We start from the raw sequence: 18,486 nt of genomic DNA on the forward strand, positions 1-18,486 counted from the left end.
TTTGTGGAAGTATTGAGGGAGTATTGGGGAACCCTGGGGGAGGAGAGGGTAGCAATGATCTTTTTTAAAATAAACTTTTTATTGACATATAACTTATCCACAGAGGAATGCACGCAAGTAATTTTCACAGAAAGTAAACACACCTGTGTAACCATTTCCAGCTCAAGACAAAACAACAACAACAACCATGGCTCTGCATCTCAGAAGTCCCCCCTACCTCCATTTGGGTGAAAATGATTGTAAAGAGGGAATCTCCCAGGGCAGGGGAGAAAAGGAAGAAGGAAGGAAAAGACGCCGCCTGGGCTACTGTGTGGTCCCCCAGACTCAGCAGGAGAGGTCCCTGCTTTGTTTGCTTTTGTTTGCACCAGCTAGTGAACTGGCCCCTATGCAGATCTCAGAGACACACCACACACTTGGTACAGGACCCGCCCTCAGGAATTTGGCAAGCAGATGATTAGCCAAGGGCAGCCCTGCAGAGAAAAGCAAAGTACAGGGTGTTTGCAGAGACTTACAGACCTGATAGGGCCAGGCTGAAAGCAGGAGGCAAACAGGGGAGTGGATGGTTTGCTGGCTGGGCTGGCAGGCTGTGTGCCCAAGAGGGTCTGGGAGCGGCTGGTCCCAGGGAATTGGCCAAAGCGGACACTGTTTGCTCCCTGAAGTTTCTGTTTGTCCAGGAATGATTCACATGAATTCCGCGGATCAGTCCCTCCTCCTCTTGGCCCACTGTGAGCACCTGAGTAGGGCACAGAGCTGTGACACCAGGGAAACCTGCATTTGAACCCCAGCTCTAAGCTGCATGGCTTTGGGAAAGTCGCACTTCCTCTGTGACCTCCGGTTCCTCACCAGCGAAATGGGACAATAACATGTACTTCCTCAGATTGTTAGGAGGAGAAAATGAGATCGTCCATGACTGCGTTGGGCAAGCGCTTCATAAATGTTGGCTCCTTTCCTTTGCCCCTTTTTCGTTTAGCAAATAATCCTTTGGGACCTAGCATGAAACAGGCGACTGTGCCACGCAGGGGAGGAGAGTGGTGAGCACGGATATGGAAACTGGCTGCTTCGTGGAGCTTAGAATCCAACGAGTGGGACACACATTAAATAAGCAAACAAGTACTCAGTCATGAGGGAAAGGCACAGGGCGCTATGAAGAAGCATCTCAGAGGGCACCTGCTGGCTCAGTCCGATGAGAAACCAACTCTTGGATTTCAGCTCAGGTTGTGATCTCAGGGCGGTGAGATGGACCGCAGTGTGGGGGCACTCAGCCCAGTCTGCTTGTCCCTCTTCCTCTCACCTCCCCACTACCTCAAATAAATAAATAAATAAATAAATAAATAAATAAATAAATAAAATCTTAAAAAAAAGAGTGATCTCGGTGGTGGCTTCCACTGAGTGGTCAAATGGAGTGGTCCCAGATGGCCTCTTGAGGAAGGTGACATTTAAGCTGAGACGTACAGGGTGAGAATGAAGGCCGCATTTTGGAAATTGGTACCCTGAGGGGCTAAAAGGCATGGAGTTAGATCCAGACGGATGTGGGTTCCAAATCTGGGTTCCCCTGCTACTCAGCTGTGAGACTCTGGGTGAGTCCCCTTCCCAGCCGGGGCCTCTGTTTTGTCTTCTGTAAGGTGTAGCTGAAAGTGCCTGCTTCACAGACTTGTGAGGACCCACCTAGTCGTGGAGAGGTGTCCTGCATGGAGCCTGGCGCATGGTGGATACCCAGTAAAATCAGTCCCCTTCCTGTCCCAGCTCACGTGTAACCATCACGTGACGGCATAGCACAGTACAGGCACGCGGGAGCGCATGTGTGGGCACCCGCACGCGCACACACACACTCAAGAACACTCAGAGGCAGGACACATAGGAGCTCCCTGGAGCTGCATATTTGAGGTGAGTTTAATACCTGCTGTCTTTATAAAGGAGGAGTGGTTCATCCCCTAGGGCTGTTAGCAGAAGGGAGCCTGCAGAGGGGGAGGGAGAGGGCAGTTACCAGAACCGCAGAGAATAGCTGTGTGGCCTGGGCACCTGAGGAGCTGGGACCTTCAGGCCAGGAGCCCCTGGCTTTCGGGCACTGGGTGGGGAGGGAACCGAGGGAGGAAGGACTCTGACCTTGGCCTCCTCTTACCTTCTGATGTCCCGCTAGGCCTCCCGTGGGACTAACAGGCATGGGAGCCAGAGGGATGAGAGCCTATGGATGTGAACCCTGAAGATCAGCATCCAGAGCGCAGAGCAGGGAAGGACGAGGTAAATCTGGAAAAACAAATGGCAGAGATAGAGCACAGGATCCAGACATTAACATCAAGACGTTGACATTTGCACACGTTAACATCAAGGGCAGGACTTAAACCCAGGTCACATGATCTGTCCTCTATAGGACTTGTTTTTATGTGTTTTTTTTTTTTAAGTTTTACTTTATTTACATGTTTAAGTGATCTCTACACTCAATGTAGGGCTTGAACTCATGCATGTTCCTCCTACTGAGCCAGCTGGACTCCCCATGGACTTGTTTTTAAACAACAGCAGCAACAACAGGGTGTTTCAGTCGGTTAAGTGTCTAATTCTTGGTCTCACCTCAGGTCTTGATCTTGGGGCATGAGTTCAAGCCCCACGTTGGGCTTCATGCTGGGTGTAGAGCCTATTTAAAATAAAATTTAATTTAATTTTAAAAAGAAAAAAGAAAAACAAGAAACACCTCTAGAGAATGTTTGGAAGGAAGAAGAATGGATGGAAGAAAGGAGAAAGGGGGGAAAGCAGACAGACATCTACACAGTAAGAAATTAAGACAGTATGAAAGAATATATAATGAAAAGTAGTTTTCCACCCATGGCAGACTCCTAGTCCTCTCCTGAGAGGGAAGGATGACCAAGTCTCCTGTATATCCTTTTGGAAATTATCAGTGCAAATGCCGGAGTGCATATATCTATGAGGTCTGCCTCATTTTTTGTAGTGGATGTAGAGTATTCTAGAATGTGGATGTACTCTTATTTATTCAACTAGTCCCCAAGTGATGGACATTTAGGCTGCTTCTATTCTAGGCTTTTGCTTCTTTAAACAGCGCTGCAGTGAACATCTTTGCACACACACTTTGCACACACACATCTTTCAACACCTGTGCTCTAGAGGCTGCTCCAAAGAGTGCAAGTGGCACCCCCATGGCTTTAAGGGGTTCATCCTGACATCACTTTCACTAGAAAGAAGCAAGAATCATACTGTTGGAAGGGACCTTAACCATGGTCAAGCCTCGCTAACGACTTCACTGTTATGTGAATGAGGAAACTGAGGCCCCAGGTCTGACAGGAGGCTGGTGGGAGATTTGGACTGGACCCTCATGTGTTCTCAAATAGGCTGTGGGGACAAGAGGGTGTGGTTGAGAGTTGGGCAGCGCTGCCTCTGGGCCCTGGCCTGCAGGACAGGGAGGGGCAAACACCATGGGCTCTGGAACCAGGCTCCTGGATTTGATCCAGACTTAGAAAAAATAGCCTTCTAAATTTCTATTTTCTCCCTTGGAAAATTGGGATCATGTTACTCTTCCTTTAGTCTTCCCCACAAGGTTGCAGTGAGATAAAAGAAACAATGCCTATGGAACAGAGGTTTCCTTATATTACCGATTCCCCACTCTGGGCATCTTGGTTCCTGCTCCTTGCATGGGGCATCTTTTGGGTTAAAAGCCCATGAGTTGTTGAACTCAGGGCACACTTGGCCTCAAGCCATGCTCTGTGTCCCTACAGTCAAGGCCAAGCTGAGCAAATTCTAACCTCTACCCAGAAGCTCTGGCTGCCACCTCCCTCCAGAGAGGAGCTTGCTGGGTCTGGGCCAGGTCAGAGGGGAGGGGTTCAAATGGATGCCCAGCCAACCTTCCTCCCTATACAGATCTCCAGGAGTAGGCACCTGTGCCTGCCCCGTGCCTGGCACTGCCTGTACATTGCCTCCTGGACTCCTCCCGGAAACCCCGTAGGGGCATCACAACTCCCATTTTTGAGGTGAGGAATGTGAGGTTCCCAGAGTTAAAGAGACTTGCTTCTAAGTAAAGAATCCCTTGGACAGAGTTGGAGGGCTTCCCAGGGGGATGGGAGCACACGTCGATTGATTATGAAGTTGGCTCTTGGAGGCACCACTTTTGGGGTTTATAAGTAGCCTTTCCCTCAAGAGGCTGTCTTAGCCAAAGGTGATCAAAAGGGACACCCCCTCTTCTCTCCTGCTGGACCTCCTTTTTCTAGTCCCTCCCCTAACTCAGCATCTCCCTCCAGCCTTAGGGCCTCAGGGCCCCGGGTGCTCTTCCCTACCCACCCTCCTTTCCCTTCCCCTTCAGACCTCACCCCAGGAAGGCTTCACTGCCCTGGTTCCCATTAAGAAGTCCACCATGATCTGTGTGCTTTCATGATTCTTTGCTCTTTACTCTCAGAGATCTGATCACCTGTGTAATCCAATACTTACGTGTGTGGTTATTGATCAGTCCGTGTCCCGGCTGACAGTGCGCTCCCTGCTCTTGGCTCTTGTCCTCTGGTTCACTACTCTCTTCCCAGGGCCTGGCACTGTGATTGACACATGGTAGACCCTCGGGTCTCTATGTCCTTCCTCTCTAAAAGGGAATAACACTACCTGCTACCAGTGCTCTTCTGGAAGATTAAATGGGACAAAGCTCTCCAAGGTGCCTGGCCCAAAGTCAGGCCAGCTGGGCCCAGCCCAGGATCATTCTCTAAGGATCTGCATCTTTCTCAAGCCAGTGGGGAGCAAAGGGTAGGGAAGAGGGTCCTTGTGGGTTGGCAGGGGTCTCCCCTGCGGTGGATCCCACAAAGGGAGCCTTGTGTGGGACCAGTGGCAGGATGCCTTGTGGGACAGCTGGGCCCAGGGCTGCCAGCCTGGGCTGTGCTGGGCTGGGCACTTGGCCACAGACAACCGTCTAAGGACCCTTTCATCTGAGTCCCAGCTGCCACTTGGCTGGCTGGCTCAAAGCCCAGCTGCCTGGAGAGGAGAGGGGCTGGCAGCTTTGTCTCAGGAAGAACAAAGAGTGGGAGGAGTGGGAGGAGTGGGAGGAGGGCAGAGGGAAGCAGTGCTTGCTCTTGGAGTGGGGCCAAAGGGAAACAAGATCCAGTCATAGGCAACACCAAGGGGCTGTTTGAATTCTTTTGTTGCCATAGCATCAAACAAGACAGAATTGCAAAGAGCATCTCAGGCCACATCCCAACACCCACCACGTTAGAGTGGAGAATTAAGGGCCAGAGGGGGGCATAGACTTGCCTAAGGTGACACACAAATGGCAGAGCCAGAACTAGAACCCTGGTCTCTTGTCGTCCTGGGCTGAAGGACTCTGAAAGAGCTGCTTCATCCCTGGGAACCTCGGGACCCTCACACATGAAGGGGGGGCCTCAGAGGTAAAGTGGAGGGGCCGATTCCTCTTTTGAATGGAGGGTCACATGTCCCCCTGGATATAAAAAGAAGATGAGGTCCCGTTTGAGTTGGGCCTCGCGAATTGTTTTGCAGAGAGAATGAGCTATGGGGAAAGGCATTCCGAACAGCGTAAACAAAGGCAGGAAGGCAAGGGAGAGCAGGCTCTGTTTCAGGGCAGCTGGGGAAGAAACAGGAAATGAAGTTAAAATCTCAGGCTGCTTGGTCATGTCAGAAGTACCCCTTGTCCCGCCGAGTATCCAGCCCTCCTTTCTGGGGTAATGACCCTTCAGAACTCAGCGTCCCCATGGACTGATTCTGGCTCCTGAGGCTGATCAGCCTGCTGGGACGAGATGGACTAGGCAAGGGTAAGTGGGCACGGGGGCTGTGCGGAGCCTGTGGGAGGCTCTCCACCCAGACCCTTGAGGAGATCACAGCAGCCTCCCCATGCTCGGTCCCATCTGCAGAGTCATAGTGTTCAAGGTACACACTCTACCCAGGATCTTAGCTCCCTTGTGCTATTATACCCCAAACATAAACAGTGTGGCTTATAAACAACAAGCATTTCTTTTTCACAGCTCTGGTGGTTAGGAAGTGCAAAATCATGCTGCTGGTAGATTTGGTGTCTGCTGAGAGCCTGCTTCCTGGTTCATAGATGGCCTTCTTCTCATGGTGTCTCCTACAGCAGAAGGAAGGAGCTAGCAAACTGTCTGGGGGTCTTTTCTTTATAAAAGCACAAATCCCATGCTTGACCTATTCACTTCCAAAAAGTCCCACTTCCTCATACCATTATATTGGGCTCTAGGTTTCAACATATGAATTTTGGGGGAGCATGAACCAAATTGCTTGTTCAAACTGTATCTACCAGACACAAAGCAAATCTTTATAGTCTCAGAAAGAGAATTTTTGGTGAGAAAGACATGGAGTCAGCTTGACTCTGCCAGTTACTAGCTGTGTGTCCTTTAAGCTGTTTACTTAACCTCTCTGAGCCATAGTTCCCTCATCTGTGGAATAATTCTAACTGCTTGGATGGATTTATACATGTTTCTATGTTCAGTGTAGGTACTCAGCACATGATTATTGCCTTTCCGTTTCCCTCCTTCATTTGGCACAGCTGACCCCTCTACTGGGAAGAGTGTCACAGAGTCCTCTCTCAACAAACCTCTCCCTCCTTCAAGACCCAGCTGCCATGCCACCTCTTCCATGCAGCCTTCCCAGATCTCCCAAATAGAAAAGCTGACTTCTTCCAGGAATGCCCTGTGCTTGTCTTATGTTGTTGTCTTGTCTTTTTTCTTCATTTTTCTCTTTTATCCTTTTTCATGCTCACTGCAACTAATGACATAATGCAACGATTAATAAAAAAAATCAGTAGGGACGCCTGGGTGGCTCAGTGAGTTAAAGCCTCTGCCTTCGGCTCAGGTCATGATCCCAGGGTCCTGGGATCGAGCCCCACATCGGGCTCTCTGCTTGGTGGTGGGCCTGCATCCCCCCCTCCTCTCTCTGCCTGCCTCTCTGCCGATGTGTGATCACTGTCAAATAAATAAATAAAATCTTTAAAAAAAAAATCAATAATCTCCCCTGTCCATTTCTTTCTTTCTTTCTTTCTTTTTTTAATTAAGATTTGTCTATTTATTTGAGAGAGAGGGAGAGAGCTTGCCTGGAGGCATGCATAGGTGGGGGAGGGGCAATGGGTGAGGGAAAAAGAGGATCTCAAGCGGACTCCCTCCCTCCTGAGCACAGAACCTGACGTGGGGGTTGATAACAGGACCATTAGGGGACCTGAGCCAAAATCCAGAGTCGAATGCTTAACCTACTGAGCCACCCAGGGGCCCCTCCCTTGTCAATTTCTACCACCACCTCACTGATTAAGCGATGGTAACATCCAGTGAGCATTATTCTACACCCTTCCCATTATGCTGACATATAAATTTATCTAAGAAGACATTTCTTGTGTTTGTTTTTACACAAATGGATTCCCACTGTATACACTGCTCTGATGTTTATTTTTAATCACTTAATAAATCATGGGTGAATGAATATAGATCTTCCATTCTCTCTCTCTCTCTCTCTCTCTCTCTTTTTTTTTTTTTGTAGCGAATAAAACCCTTTGTATCCAGGGGTGCCTGGGAGGCTCAGTTGGTCGAGTGACCAACTCTTGGGTTGTGGGATCAAGCCCCATATTGTGCTCTGTGCTTACCAGGGAGTCTATTTGAAGATTCTTTCCCTCTGCCTCTCCCCCTACTTGCATGCACTCTCTCTCTCTAATAAATAAATCTTAAAAAAACCAAAAAAACCGTTGTATCCAGATGTAATTTCCACTGTATAGATTCTATCAGATAACTAAGGATTTGTTTGTTTGTTTTGGACTTTTTTATTAAGTTTTTTATTTTAATTCCTGTATACTTAACATACAGTGTTATAATAGTTTCAGTGATTGAACATAGTGATTGAACAATTCTATACATTACTCAGTGCTCATCATAAATGTACTCTTTAATTCCCATCATCTATGTTACCCATCATCCCACCCACCTCCCCTCTGGTAACCATCGGTTTGTTCTTTATAGTTAAGATTCTGCTTTTTTATTTTTCTCTCTCTCTTTTTCCTTTACTCATTTGTTTTCTTTCTTAAATTCCACATATGAGTGAGATTATATGGTATTTGTCTTTCTCTCACTGACTTGTTTCACTCTCCAGCTCTATCCATGTCATTGCAGATGGCAAGATTTCATTCCTTTTTATGGCTGACCAATATTCTGTTGTACACCACATCTTCTTTATCCATTCATCCATAGGTGGACACTTGGGCTGTTTCCATAATTTGGCTATTGTAAATAATGCTGCAATAAACATAGAGGTTCATGTATCCCTTTGAATTAGTGTTTTATATTTTGGGTACCCAGTAGTGCAATTACTGGATCATAGGGTAGTTCTATGTTTAACTCTTTTTTCAAAAAAAAATTTTATTTTTAAGTAATCTCCACACCTAACATGGGGCTCCAACTCACAACCCTCAGATCAAGAGTCATATGCTCCATTGACTGAGTTAGCTAGGAGCCCCCTATATTTAACTTTTTAGGGTACCTCCATACTCTTCCAGATTGGCTGCACTGGTTTGCATTCCCACCAACGGTGCAGGAGGGTTTCTTTTTCTCCACATCCTCGTCAACACTTGTTGTTTCTTGTGTTGTTGATTTTAGCCATTCCAACAAGTGTGAGGTGATATCTTGTGGTTTTGATTTGCATTTCCCTGATGGTAAGTGATGATGAACAACATCTTTTTATATGTCTGTTGGCCATCTGAATGTCTTTGGGGAAATGTCTGTTCATGTCTTCTGTCCACTTTTTAATTGTTTATTAAATTTAATTATTTAATTGTTTTTTTTTTGGAGATATTGAGTTGTATCAGTTTTTAAAAATTTTTTATTTTTTTATTAACATATAATGTATTATTAGCCCCAGGGGTACAGGTGTGTGAATCATCAGGTTTACACACTTCACAGCACTCACCATAGCACATACCTTCCCCAATGTCCATAACCCAACCACCCTCTCTCTCCCCCTCTCCTCCTGGGAACCCTCAGTTTGTTTTGTGAGATTAAGAGTCTCTTATGATTTGTCTTCCTCCCAATCCTATCTTGTTTCATTTATTCCTTTCCTACCCCCCAAACTCCCCATGTTGCCTCTCAACTTCTTCATTTCAGGGAGATCATATGATAATTGTCTCTCTCTGATTGACCTATTTCGCTCAGCATAATACCCTCTAGTTCCATCAATGTCGTCGCAAATGGCAAGATTTTATTTCTTTTGATGGCTGCATAGTATTCCATTGTATATATACACACCACATCTTCTGTATCCATTCATCTGTTGATGGACATCTAGGTTCTTTCCATAGTTTGGCTATTGTGGACATTGCTGCTATAAACATTCGGGTGCACGTGCCCCTTTGGATAACTACATTTGTATCTTTAGGATTAATACCCAGTAGTGTGATTGCTGGGTCGTAGGGTAGCTCTATTTTCGAGTTATATCAGTTTTTATGTATTTTGGATACTAACCCTTTATTGGATATGTTATATCTTGTCTCATTCAGTAGCTTGTCTTTTAGTTTTTTTGTTGATTGTTTCCTTTGCTGTTCAGCTTTTAATTTTGATGTAGTCCCAATAGTTACATTTTTGCTTTTGTATCCCTTGCCTCAGGAGACATATCTAGAAAAATGTTGCGACATCTGCTGTCAGAGAAATCAGTATCTGTGCTCTCTTCAAGGATGTTTACAGTTTCAGGTCTCTATTTTGGTCTTCAATCCATTTTGAGTTTTTGTTTATGGTGTAAGAAAGTGATCCATTTTCACTTTTTTGCCTGTGGCTGTCCAGTTTTCCCGACACCATTTGTTGAAGAAACTGTTTCCCATTGCATATTCTTTCCTCTTTTGTTGAATATTAATTGACCATACAATTATAGGTTTATTTCTGGGCTTTCTATTCTGTTTCAAGATCTGTCTCATTCTTTTTCATAGTTGCATAGTATTCCAAAGCATCAACAAATCAAAAATCATGGTGTATTTAATGATACCTCTAAGTTTCTCATTTTTGTCATCACAAACAAAACAGTGATAAACATATTTGTTCATATCCTTTGAGAGTAGTGATTTCTTTTTTATCCTCTTTTTTTTTTTAACAGTGTTTGTATTTCAATTGGTAAGATTCTCAAAAGTGGGACTATTGGATCAAATGGTACCTGCATTATTTTATTTTAGTAGATATGACCATATTATTTTCTTAAAAGATCACAACAGTTCACATTCCAATATGCAAAGTTGGAGGTGCTGTTTTCCTGTATCCTTACCACCTCTAGCGTATTGTTTTTCTTCTCAACATTTGCCAAAATGATGGAATAAAAACAGCACAGTATTGCTCTTGGATTGCATTTTCTCAACCCCTGCTCAATTACAGTAACCTCAGTTCAGTTATTTTATTTTTCATTTCTGGAAGGTCTATTTGGCTTTTTTCAAATCTGCCTGGTAATTTTTGATCATATCTTCTTGGTCTTTGCTCATGTTCTGCATAACCCTTATATTTATTTAAGCACATTAAATACTTATTTTATATTCTGTATCCAGTAATCTCAATATCTGAGTTGCTTGTGGATCTGCTGACTCTTGCTCATGGTATCTCATTTCCTTTTGTATTTCGGGATTTCATATTGTGAGCTTGCATTTACTGGACTGTGTGGGTTCTTTCAAGTTTGGTGCGACCGTGGACTTTCCTCCAGGAAGGGTTTTCATTTTCTTTGTCAGGCATCTGAGGAAACTACCAACCTAGGTCCATTTAAATTAAATTCCTAGCTGATGTTGCTGTTTTTGATCATTTAAGAAAGTGAATATTTGGGGTGCCTGGATGGCTCAGTCAGTTGAGTGTCTGCCTTTGGCTCAGGTCATGATCTCACGGTCCTGGGATTGAGCCCCATGTTAGGCTCTTTGCTCAGTGTGGAGTCTGCTCCTCCCTCCCCCATCATGCCTTCTCTCCCTATCTTTCTCTGTCTCAAATAAATGAATAAATTTTTTTTTAAATAAAGTGAATATTTGGGTCCCAGATCCATTTAAGCTCTAGCCTATAGTCAGACCTTTTCAGGAAGTTTTTTCTCCACCCAGAACCAAGGAATAAGACAAGCACAGCATTCCCCTTTGAATGGAGGATTGTTTTATAATTTACCTTTTTGTATTCCTTGATTCAATGTCCTACTCTGTGAGTGGCCCAGACTTTGTCTCCTACTTTCTCTCTCTCTTTTTTTGGGGGGGCGGGGGGGGGGCTTTGTGTTATGCACTTCACAAATACTGCATTTTTTTACAAACTGAAGTTTTGTGGCACCCCTACATCAAGCAAGTCTATCAACACCATTTTTCTTTCTTCCTTCCTTTCTTTTTTTTTTCCGAAAAGATCACCAAGCCAAACATTTGGCCATATTTTTATATACTATGTATATTATAAACATATACTAGTTACAAAAAACAGTTTTAAAAAAATTTAACTGTCAAGAAAGTGTATAGTGTTAAATTTTCTGTTCCAAGATCCCATCCAGAATTCCACATTACATTATATTTAGTTGTTATGTTTCCTTAGGCTACTGTTGGTCATGACAGCTTCTCAGATTTTCCTTGTTTTATTTATTTACAATTATTTATTTATTTATTTATTTGACAGAGAGAGAGAGAGCACAAGCTGGGGGAGCAGGAGAGGAAGACGCAGGCTCCCTGCTGAAAAGGGAGCCCAACATGGGTCTAGATCCCAGGACCCTGGGATCATGACCCCAGCTGAAAGCAGACTCCCAACTGACTGAACCACTCAGGTGCCCCCAGATTTTCCTTGTTTTAATGACTCCAACAGTTTTGAGGATTATTAGTCAGGTATATTGAGGAAAGTCATTCTACTGGAATTTGTTAGATATTTTTCTCATGATTAGATTGGGATTATGGGGTTTGGGTAGAAGATCACAGAGGTAAAGTGCCATTTTCATCACATCATTCCAAGGGTATTTACTATCATCTTGATGTTGACCTTGATTACCTGGCTGAGGTAGTGTTTGTCAAGTTTTTGTTTCTGGTGTCCACCCCCCCTTCCTTTCCATGCTGTCCTCTTTAGAAGAAAGTCACTATGCATGACCATACTTTAGGAGTGAGGAATTATGCTCCCCCTCTTGGGGTTATGTTTTAACAAGCAAAATAACCCACACGACAGGTATCTTAGCTCTTTGCATCAGTGGTCATGCCTTGAACTTTTAGCAGCTGATCCTAAGTGGAAACATATTCTGCACTGGCCACCCTATCTTTTGGAGCCTCACTTTCCTCATTTGTAAAGTGAAGGTTATTGATCCTTCACCCCTAGAAATGTAGAGAGTAGAAAGTCTCCTGCTGTCGGTGTCAATTCCCTCTGCCTCCGGCTTTTGGCTGTCTGGGAGCCCCCTCCGAGAGAGGGTCAGTGATGACCTAAGGTCTCACCGCATGCTTGGCAGAGCCAAAGTCAACCCCGGGCTCTAACCACACCCTGGGTCCACTTGCCCCACCCGGGGGCGTGGAGCAAAGGTGTACTTCCGCCAGCCAGCCGTAGGTACCTCACACGTGGCGGGGCTAGGTGCCCAGCCACCTGCAGGACCAGAATGATGAGTCTGAGCTCGGGACCCCGCTCCCTGCGGCCCAGCCAGGCCTCCCCCTCCACCGGCCCGTCAGCGGTGAGTGCGCAGCCGCGAGGGCAGCTCAGTCCTTGTGCTTCTGCCTTCTTTCACTCCTTTCAGTGTCCGTATGTCCCTTCCTCAGGGTCTGAGTCCCTTAGCTTCTGGCGCGTCCCTGGCTGGGCGCTCTCCTCCCCTAGCTAGTTCTGGCTTTGATCTCTCCTTCTGCCCACCCGTGCCCGTTCCCTGCCTGGCTCGGTCCGGCCTCTCCTCCTTGCCCTCTTTCCTGCCTGGCCGCTTTTATCTCCCCCTGTCTGTTTAGTCTTTGTGTCAGCTGTTTTCTTTGTGTCTCCCCTCAGTCCCTGGGCTTGTCCTAGTCCACCGCTCTTCCGCTGCCCCTCCTCCTCCCGTGTATGAGAGCAGAAGACCCGACGGAAGGCTGCGGGGTCTCATTCCCTCACCCACCACACCCAGCCTGCCCCTCTGGCAGGGTCCTGAATCGCCTGCCTGCCTTCCCCCTCCCAGGGCTTGGTTGAGGGGAGTTTGCGGGGAGAATCCGGAAAAAAACCAATGCATTCCAGGAGCAGAACATTCTAATCTGTCCTGGGCTGGGTGCCCTCCGGAAGACTCGTAGGAAAGCAGAGCAGATCCAGCAGGGGGAGACGGTGGCTCTTTCCCCTAGGGCAGTGATAATGTCATTGTCACCTGCTCCGTGGCAGGGCCGCCCTAGGGGCTCAGTATATGTCTGAACGAATTACTGAGCAAGAGAGGGAGCCAGCAGGGAGCGTGATGCCAGGTAGGGACAGACTGGCTTTTATCAGAATACCAGGCGCTCCTGTAATCAGTGCATCAGGTAAGCTCCAGCTTAATAAATGAACATTTACGGAGCATCCTGGTGTGCTGGGCCCTGCAGTAGGTATTGGTAATACAGAGAGGAATGGGGGATAGTCATCCCTTAGGAATCTCATGGTCTAGCGGGGATACGGATAAACAAATGGAATTACAGGGCCCTGTAGAATCACAAGGAGACAAGCCATCTAGAAAGATTTCTAGGGGCGCCTGGGTGGCTCAGTGGGTTAAGCCGCTGCCTTCAGCTCAGGTCATGATCTCAGGGTCCTGGGATCGAGTCCCGCATCGGGCTCTCTGCTCAGCAGGGAGCCTGCTTCCCTCTCTCTCTCTCTCTCTCTGCCTGCCTCTCCATCTACTTGTGATCTCTCTCTGTCAAATAAATAAATAAAATCTTAAAAAAAAAAGAGAGAAAGATTTCTAGAGGAATTAACTTGAAGGATGAGTGGCCTAAGCGAAGCGAGTGTAGGCAGCAAATGAGTCAAGTCCTGGAGGCATGGGGGACCAGCCTGCTCTGGATGGGTGGGGGCAGAGTGTTTCTGGTAGTTGATTTTGCCAGGGCTGCAAAGGGCCTTGTAAACCTTATTAAAGGGTCTAGAGTTTATCTGGAAAGGGATGCAAAGTGCCTGAAGTGTTTAATGCAGGGTGTGAGCAGACCAGATTTGCACTTCAGAAGAATGACTCTGGCTTCAAAGCAGAGATTGGATTGGGGAAGGGGCATGGGGCCATGGAATTGACCAGAATTGAGAATCACCAGGACTTGATTATGATTACCTAGGTGGGAGGAGGTTGAGGATAGGAGCAGACTGCAGGATTACAACCTGGATTTCGGGCTCGGGATGACTGAGATAGGGAACAATGGAAAAGGTCAGGGTTGTGGGGTGGAGAGGGATATAGTGGGGCTTGGGAGACATAGGAATGGCGATGCCTCTCCATTGACTCTACTAAGGGTGACCTCAGGAAATGTCTGGATGTTTGTCAGGGGGTTTGCAGGTGTGTAGTAACCCTTTAGACTGCACCTGGGTGAGAGCTAGGTCTGTCTGATTCTCCCCTGTGCCCTGAGGGCCAGCACTGGCCTGACCCCCAGCAAGGGCTCCTAAAGATCATGTTTCCCCAGCCCATGCACACAGGGCCCGAGACAGGGTTTCCTACCCAGGAATGTTTCAGCAGGGTGACTGAGGGGTAGAAAAGGTGAGGAAGAGCTGCCACAAAAATGGGCCGGTGGTCAGAAGAGGGGTGGAAAAGAAGTCTTTATTGTCTAGAAACATACTGTAGTATTTGTGGATGAGGAAGGAGGTCTGGGGTTGCCAAAGAAATTGGTAGCTTTTGGGAAAAAAAGGAGGGGACAGAGAGATAGAATTAAGGAGTCTGGGAATACAGCTGAGGTCTTATTTGGTAAACAAAGAAATGGGCCTGAAGGTATCAGGGCAGGAAGCATTTTGTGAGCTTCAGAAACAACATTTGAAGTGATTGGATTCATGAGACTTTCAGAGCTGGGGAGACAGAGTCCACCTTGTGCATTTTGGCTCCCTTTTTCATAGAGCTTTAGGCCCACTGAAGAAAGTGAGCTCGGCAGACACATCGTTACTTATTGGCAGGGGTGGGACTGGTGTTGGGAGGTATAGGGCACCCATCCCTGTACTGGAGTCACACTGATAAGGGTTCGATTGCAGCTCTGACTTCACTTCCTAGCCATGTCACCCATCTTTCTGAGCTTTCCTCGCCTGCAATATATGGACCTTAAGAGCACCTTAAGAGCACCTTCAGGGCATAGGCGTGAAGAGAGTTCATCAATCTATCAAGGATTGAAGTCTGCAACTTTGCATTTAACTGCCCGCTTCACAGAGCCAGCTCAGGGTTAACCGAACAGCCTTGCCAAGGGGCCATGAGGTTTAGGGGAGAAAGAGGAAGTCACAGGTTCTCAGTTTATTTTTCTCAAGGCAGGCCCACAGGCTGTATTGTTTGGCTGCTGGCAGGATGCATCCTCTTGGTCTCCCTTCTCTACTCCAGCCCGCAGAACTGTCCACCCCCAGCTATTGCCATGGCAACTTAGCTCTCCCCCCCCCAGCCCCCCAGCTGTTTGGCTGCCCCTGGCTCTCTTCATTCCAGTACTTTAACCTTAGAGGTAGAGCCCATACTCAAGTTGAGAATGAAGTCACACCTAAATGAGAACACAGGGCATGTCTAAACCCTGTCACTACTCCTGGCTCTGCTGTGACCTGTGGCTGAATCTCTAGGATGGAAATGCAGCCTTCCCTCTGACGCCACCCTGATCTTTTCTGTGGCTGAAGCCATCACACTTACTTGAAAACCCTCCCTGGCAACCTCCAGCACACACCAATCCACACAGAGAGCCTTTGAGTCTCCCCTCTGGGCGCCTGCACATTTAAGCCCTCTGCTTTCCTCTTTCCTCTGTGAGCTCTGTGAGAGCAGGGGGCAGGGACCGTGTCCTCTTCCTCTGCTCAGGAGGAGGCTTGAATGTAATAGGCCCTCTGTGTTTTTTGGAATGAATGAGTAACTAAGGGAATGAAGAGTGGAGGTTTTAAAGGTTGAAAACTGGCTGATGTAATGACCAAGAGCACATGCATCGGGGTAATGTGGCCCCGAGTTTAAGTTCTGACATCATCACTTAATAGCTGGTTGCTTTTAGGCAATTTACTTCAGCTCCTTAATCCTCCGTTTCTTCGCCTGTAAAATGAGGATTTAATTCATTCTTCATAGGATTGCTGTGAGGATTGAAATAGAGGTTGAATGTAAAGCGCTCTGGACAGTTACTAGACTAGGAGGAAAGAGACTGTCCCACTTGCTCCTCAGTGTTCCAGTACCTGGCACACACGTATTTTATGGATAGAGTGAGTCAATTTTATTTATTTATTTATTTATTTATTTAATTATTAAGATTTTATTTATTTATTTGGCAGACAGAGATCACAAGTAGGCCGAGAGGCAGGCAGAGAGAGAGAGAGGGAAGCAGGCTCCCCGCTGAGCAGAGAGCCTGATGTGGGGCTCGATCCCAGGACTCTGGGATAATGACCTGAGCCGAAGGCAGAGGCTTTAACTCACTCACTGAACCACCCAGGCTCCCGGAGTGAGTCAATTTTAGATAACCAAAGTTATTCAGGAAGTTGGTTTATAAGGCTAACAACTAGTGTATCACCTCACATGTAATAATCTTCTGGTATTTTTGTTAGGTCTGCTGGCAGCACTCAGTGTTCCCCAAATGCAACCTGACTCTCCGTCCATTCCCATGTCCCCCTCGCACTGGCCTGTGGGCATCTCCAGGCGGGCACCATGTGGGTCTTCACCACATCCTTAGTGCTCAGCTCAAGGTGTGGCAGAGAGAAGAGACCTCTAAAAATTCTGCATGCCGGCTAAACCTAACTTCCATTGCCACCACACTGTACAGTTTATGAGGCAGTTTTATACCCATTGTTCCTGGTGTTACTGACCTTTTCTGCACCAAGGATATTCCTGTTATTTAATACCCACCAGCCCATATTTTAAAAGATGTCTATCGTGCAAATTTCCTTAATTAATGAATCTAAGTCATGCCAGCTGCTAATCAGAACTTCTGGCCTATATTAAACAAGAATTTGTATCCCCCAACTTGCACCACAGGTTATGGACACACAGTAAGTACCCAAGAAATGCCCAAATGCTTCCCAAATGAACACACCTATAGCTTCTTAGCCTCTCTGAAGTCGGAACCATCCCCCCCACCTTTTAACTATATCTTAGATCTGAGCTTCCCGCCTCGGGAACTTCTGATTTCACAACAGCTCCATATTTCCATTTTATAAATGAAGAAACAGGCATAAGGAGGGAAAAAGCTCTGCCGAAGGCCACAGGCTTTGCAAGTGTTGTCACTGGGACTTGCTTCCATAGCAGCCTCCTGGACTAATATTCTATAATATTCTATGGATGAAAATAAGCCATAAGCTCCCTAGAGGTGACACTACCATTCCACTCTGCCTTCTTGTGCCCTCAGGGATCTCCTGTCCTGGAGCTTAACGTGGGAGGCGAGTTGTACACCACCACCGTGGGCACCCTGAGAAAGCTCCCGGGTTCAAAGCTGGCGGAGATGTTCTCCAGCTCCGCTAAGGCCTATACGGATGCAGAGGGCCGCTTCTTCATCGATCGCCCTGGCACCTATTTCGGACCCATCCTGGACTACCTGCGCAGCGAGCAGCTGCCCACACACCACATCCTGGAGGTGTACCGCGAGGCGCAGTTTTACGAAATCAAGCCTCTGGTCAAGCTCTTGGAGGACACGCCGCAGATCTTCGGTGAGCAGGTGGCCCGGAAGCAGTTCTTGCTGCGGGTGCCGGGCTACAGCGAGAACCTGGAGCTCATGGTGCGCCTGGCGCGCGCCGAGGCTGTGGCGGCTCGCAGCTCCGCGGTGCTGGTGTGCGCGGTGCGCACTGAAGAAGACGCGGTGCTCTGCGCAGATGCCCTGCGGGTCCTGGAGGCCGAAAAGAGGTCGGTGGTCAAGTTCGGCCCCTGGAAGGCGGCCCCGCAGGTCAAGGACCTCCTCGACTGCGTGAAGATGGACATTACAGCCCAGGGGTACCAGGTACACTATGAACAGTTCTCGGAGAGAACGTTACGGGCCAAGCACTTCGGTTACTTTTACACATTCGTCTTCATCTGGTGGTGATCCCGGGGGGGGGGGGGGGCAGTTTGTTTCGGGTTCTGGTGCTACTTATGAAATTAAAAGTTGCCTTCAAAATTCTTCTTATTTTAATTAAAAGAAAAATCAAACAACTCCCCCTCACCCCCGGATAATTATTTCCCTGTTGAGGACTTTCTACTCATTGCAGCTGATTCCACTGTACTTGCCTAGTGAGGTGCAGCTGCCGCCTCTTTAAAGCCTCCCCTACCTGTCAGATCCTTCCCTTCAAGTCCAAATGGCAAGGCTGAGATGAGTTGGAATGTTTCAACAATACTTTGGAGATGGAGGATGATAACAGGAAGGTAACAGAGTACCATGAATCTAGATAAAATGATCTGAAAATGTAGTCTACCCAGGCTCAGCGTGTGGTCCAATCCTCTCGCCCTGTTAATATGCCTTAACGAGGAAGATGCCAAGTTCAT

The 18,486-nt window shown here is 47.1% G+C and overlaps 1 protein-coding gene across 2 annotated transcripts; it reads left to right on the top strand.

Moving 5' to 3' along the window:
- The first annotated feature begins 1,782 nt into the window (after positions 1 to 1,782).
- KCTD14 (potassium channel tetramerization domain containing 14) lies at positions 1,783 to 18,082 on the top strand. Of its 2 annotated transcripts, none has more exons than XM_032852980.1 (2): positions 1,783 to 1,884; positions 17,381 to 18,082. In XM_032852980.1, the coding sequence occupies exons 1-2, from the start codon at positions 1,798 to 1,800 to the stop codon at positions 18,047 to 18,049; spliced, it is 756 nt and encodes a 251-aa protein (XP_032708871.1). In that variant the 5' UTR covers positions 1,783 to 1,797; the 3' UTR covers positions 18,050 to 18,082. The 2 variants fall into 2 exon arrangements, with proteins under 2 accessions (XP_032708871.1, XP_032708872.1); XM_032852981.1 differs by lacking the exon at positions 1,783 to 1,884 and adding an exon at positions 12,374 to 12,606.
- The last annotated feature ends 404 nt before the right edge of the window (positions 18,083 to 18,486 follow it).

This window comes from Lontra canadensis, unplaced genomic scaffold (assembly GCF_010015895.1).
Source record: "Lontra canadensis isolate GAN:19392208 unplaced genomic scaffold, GSC_riverotter_1.0 scaffold7, whole genome shotgun sequence".
NCBI lineage: Eukaryota > Metazoa > Chordata > Mammalia > Carnivora > Mustelidae > Lontra > Lontra canadensis.

Bases quoted from the DNA above. Each gene is read 5' to 3' on its own strand.
- KCTD14 (XM_032852980.1), top strand. From the start codon at position 1,798: ATGTGTGGGCACCCGCACGCGCACACACACACTCAAGAACACTCAGAG. The intron at 1,885-17,380 runs GTGAGTTTAATA...TTGTGCCCTCAG, and splicing joins CCTGGAGCTGCATATTTGAG to GGATCTCCTGTCCTGGAGCT.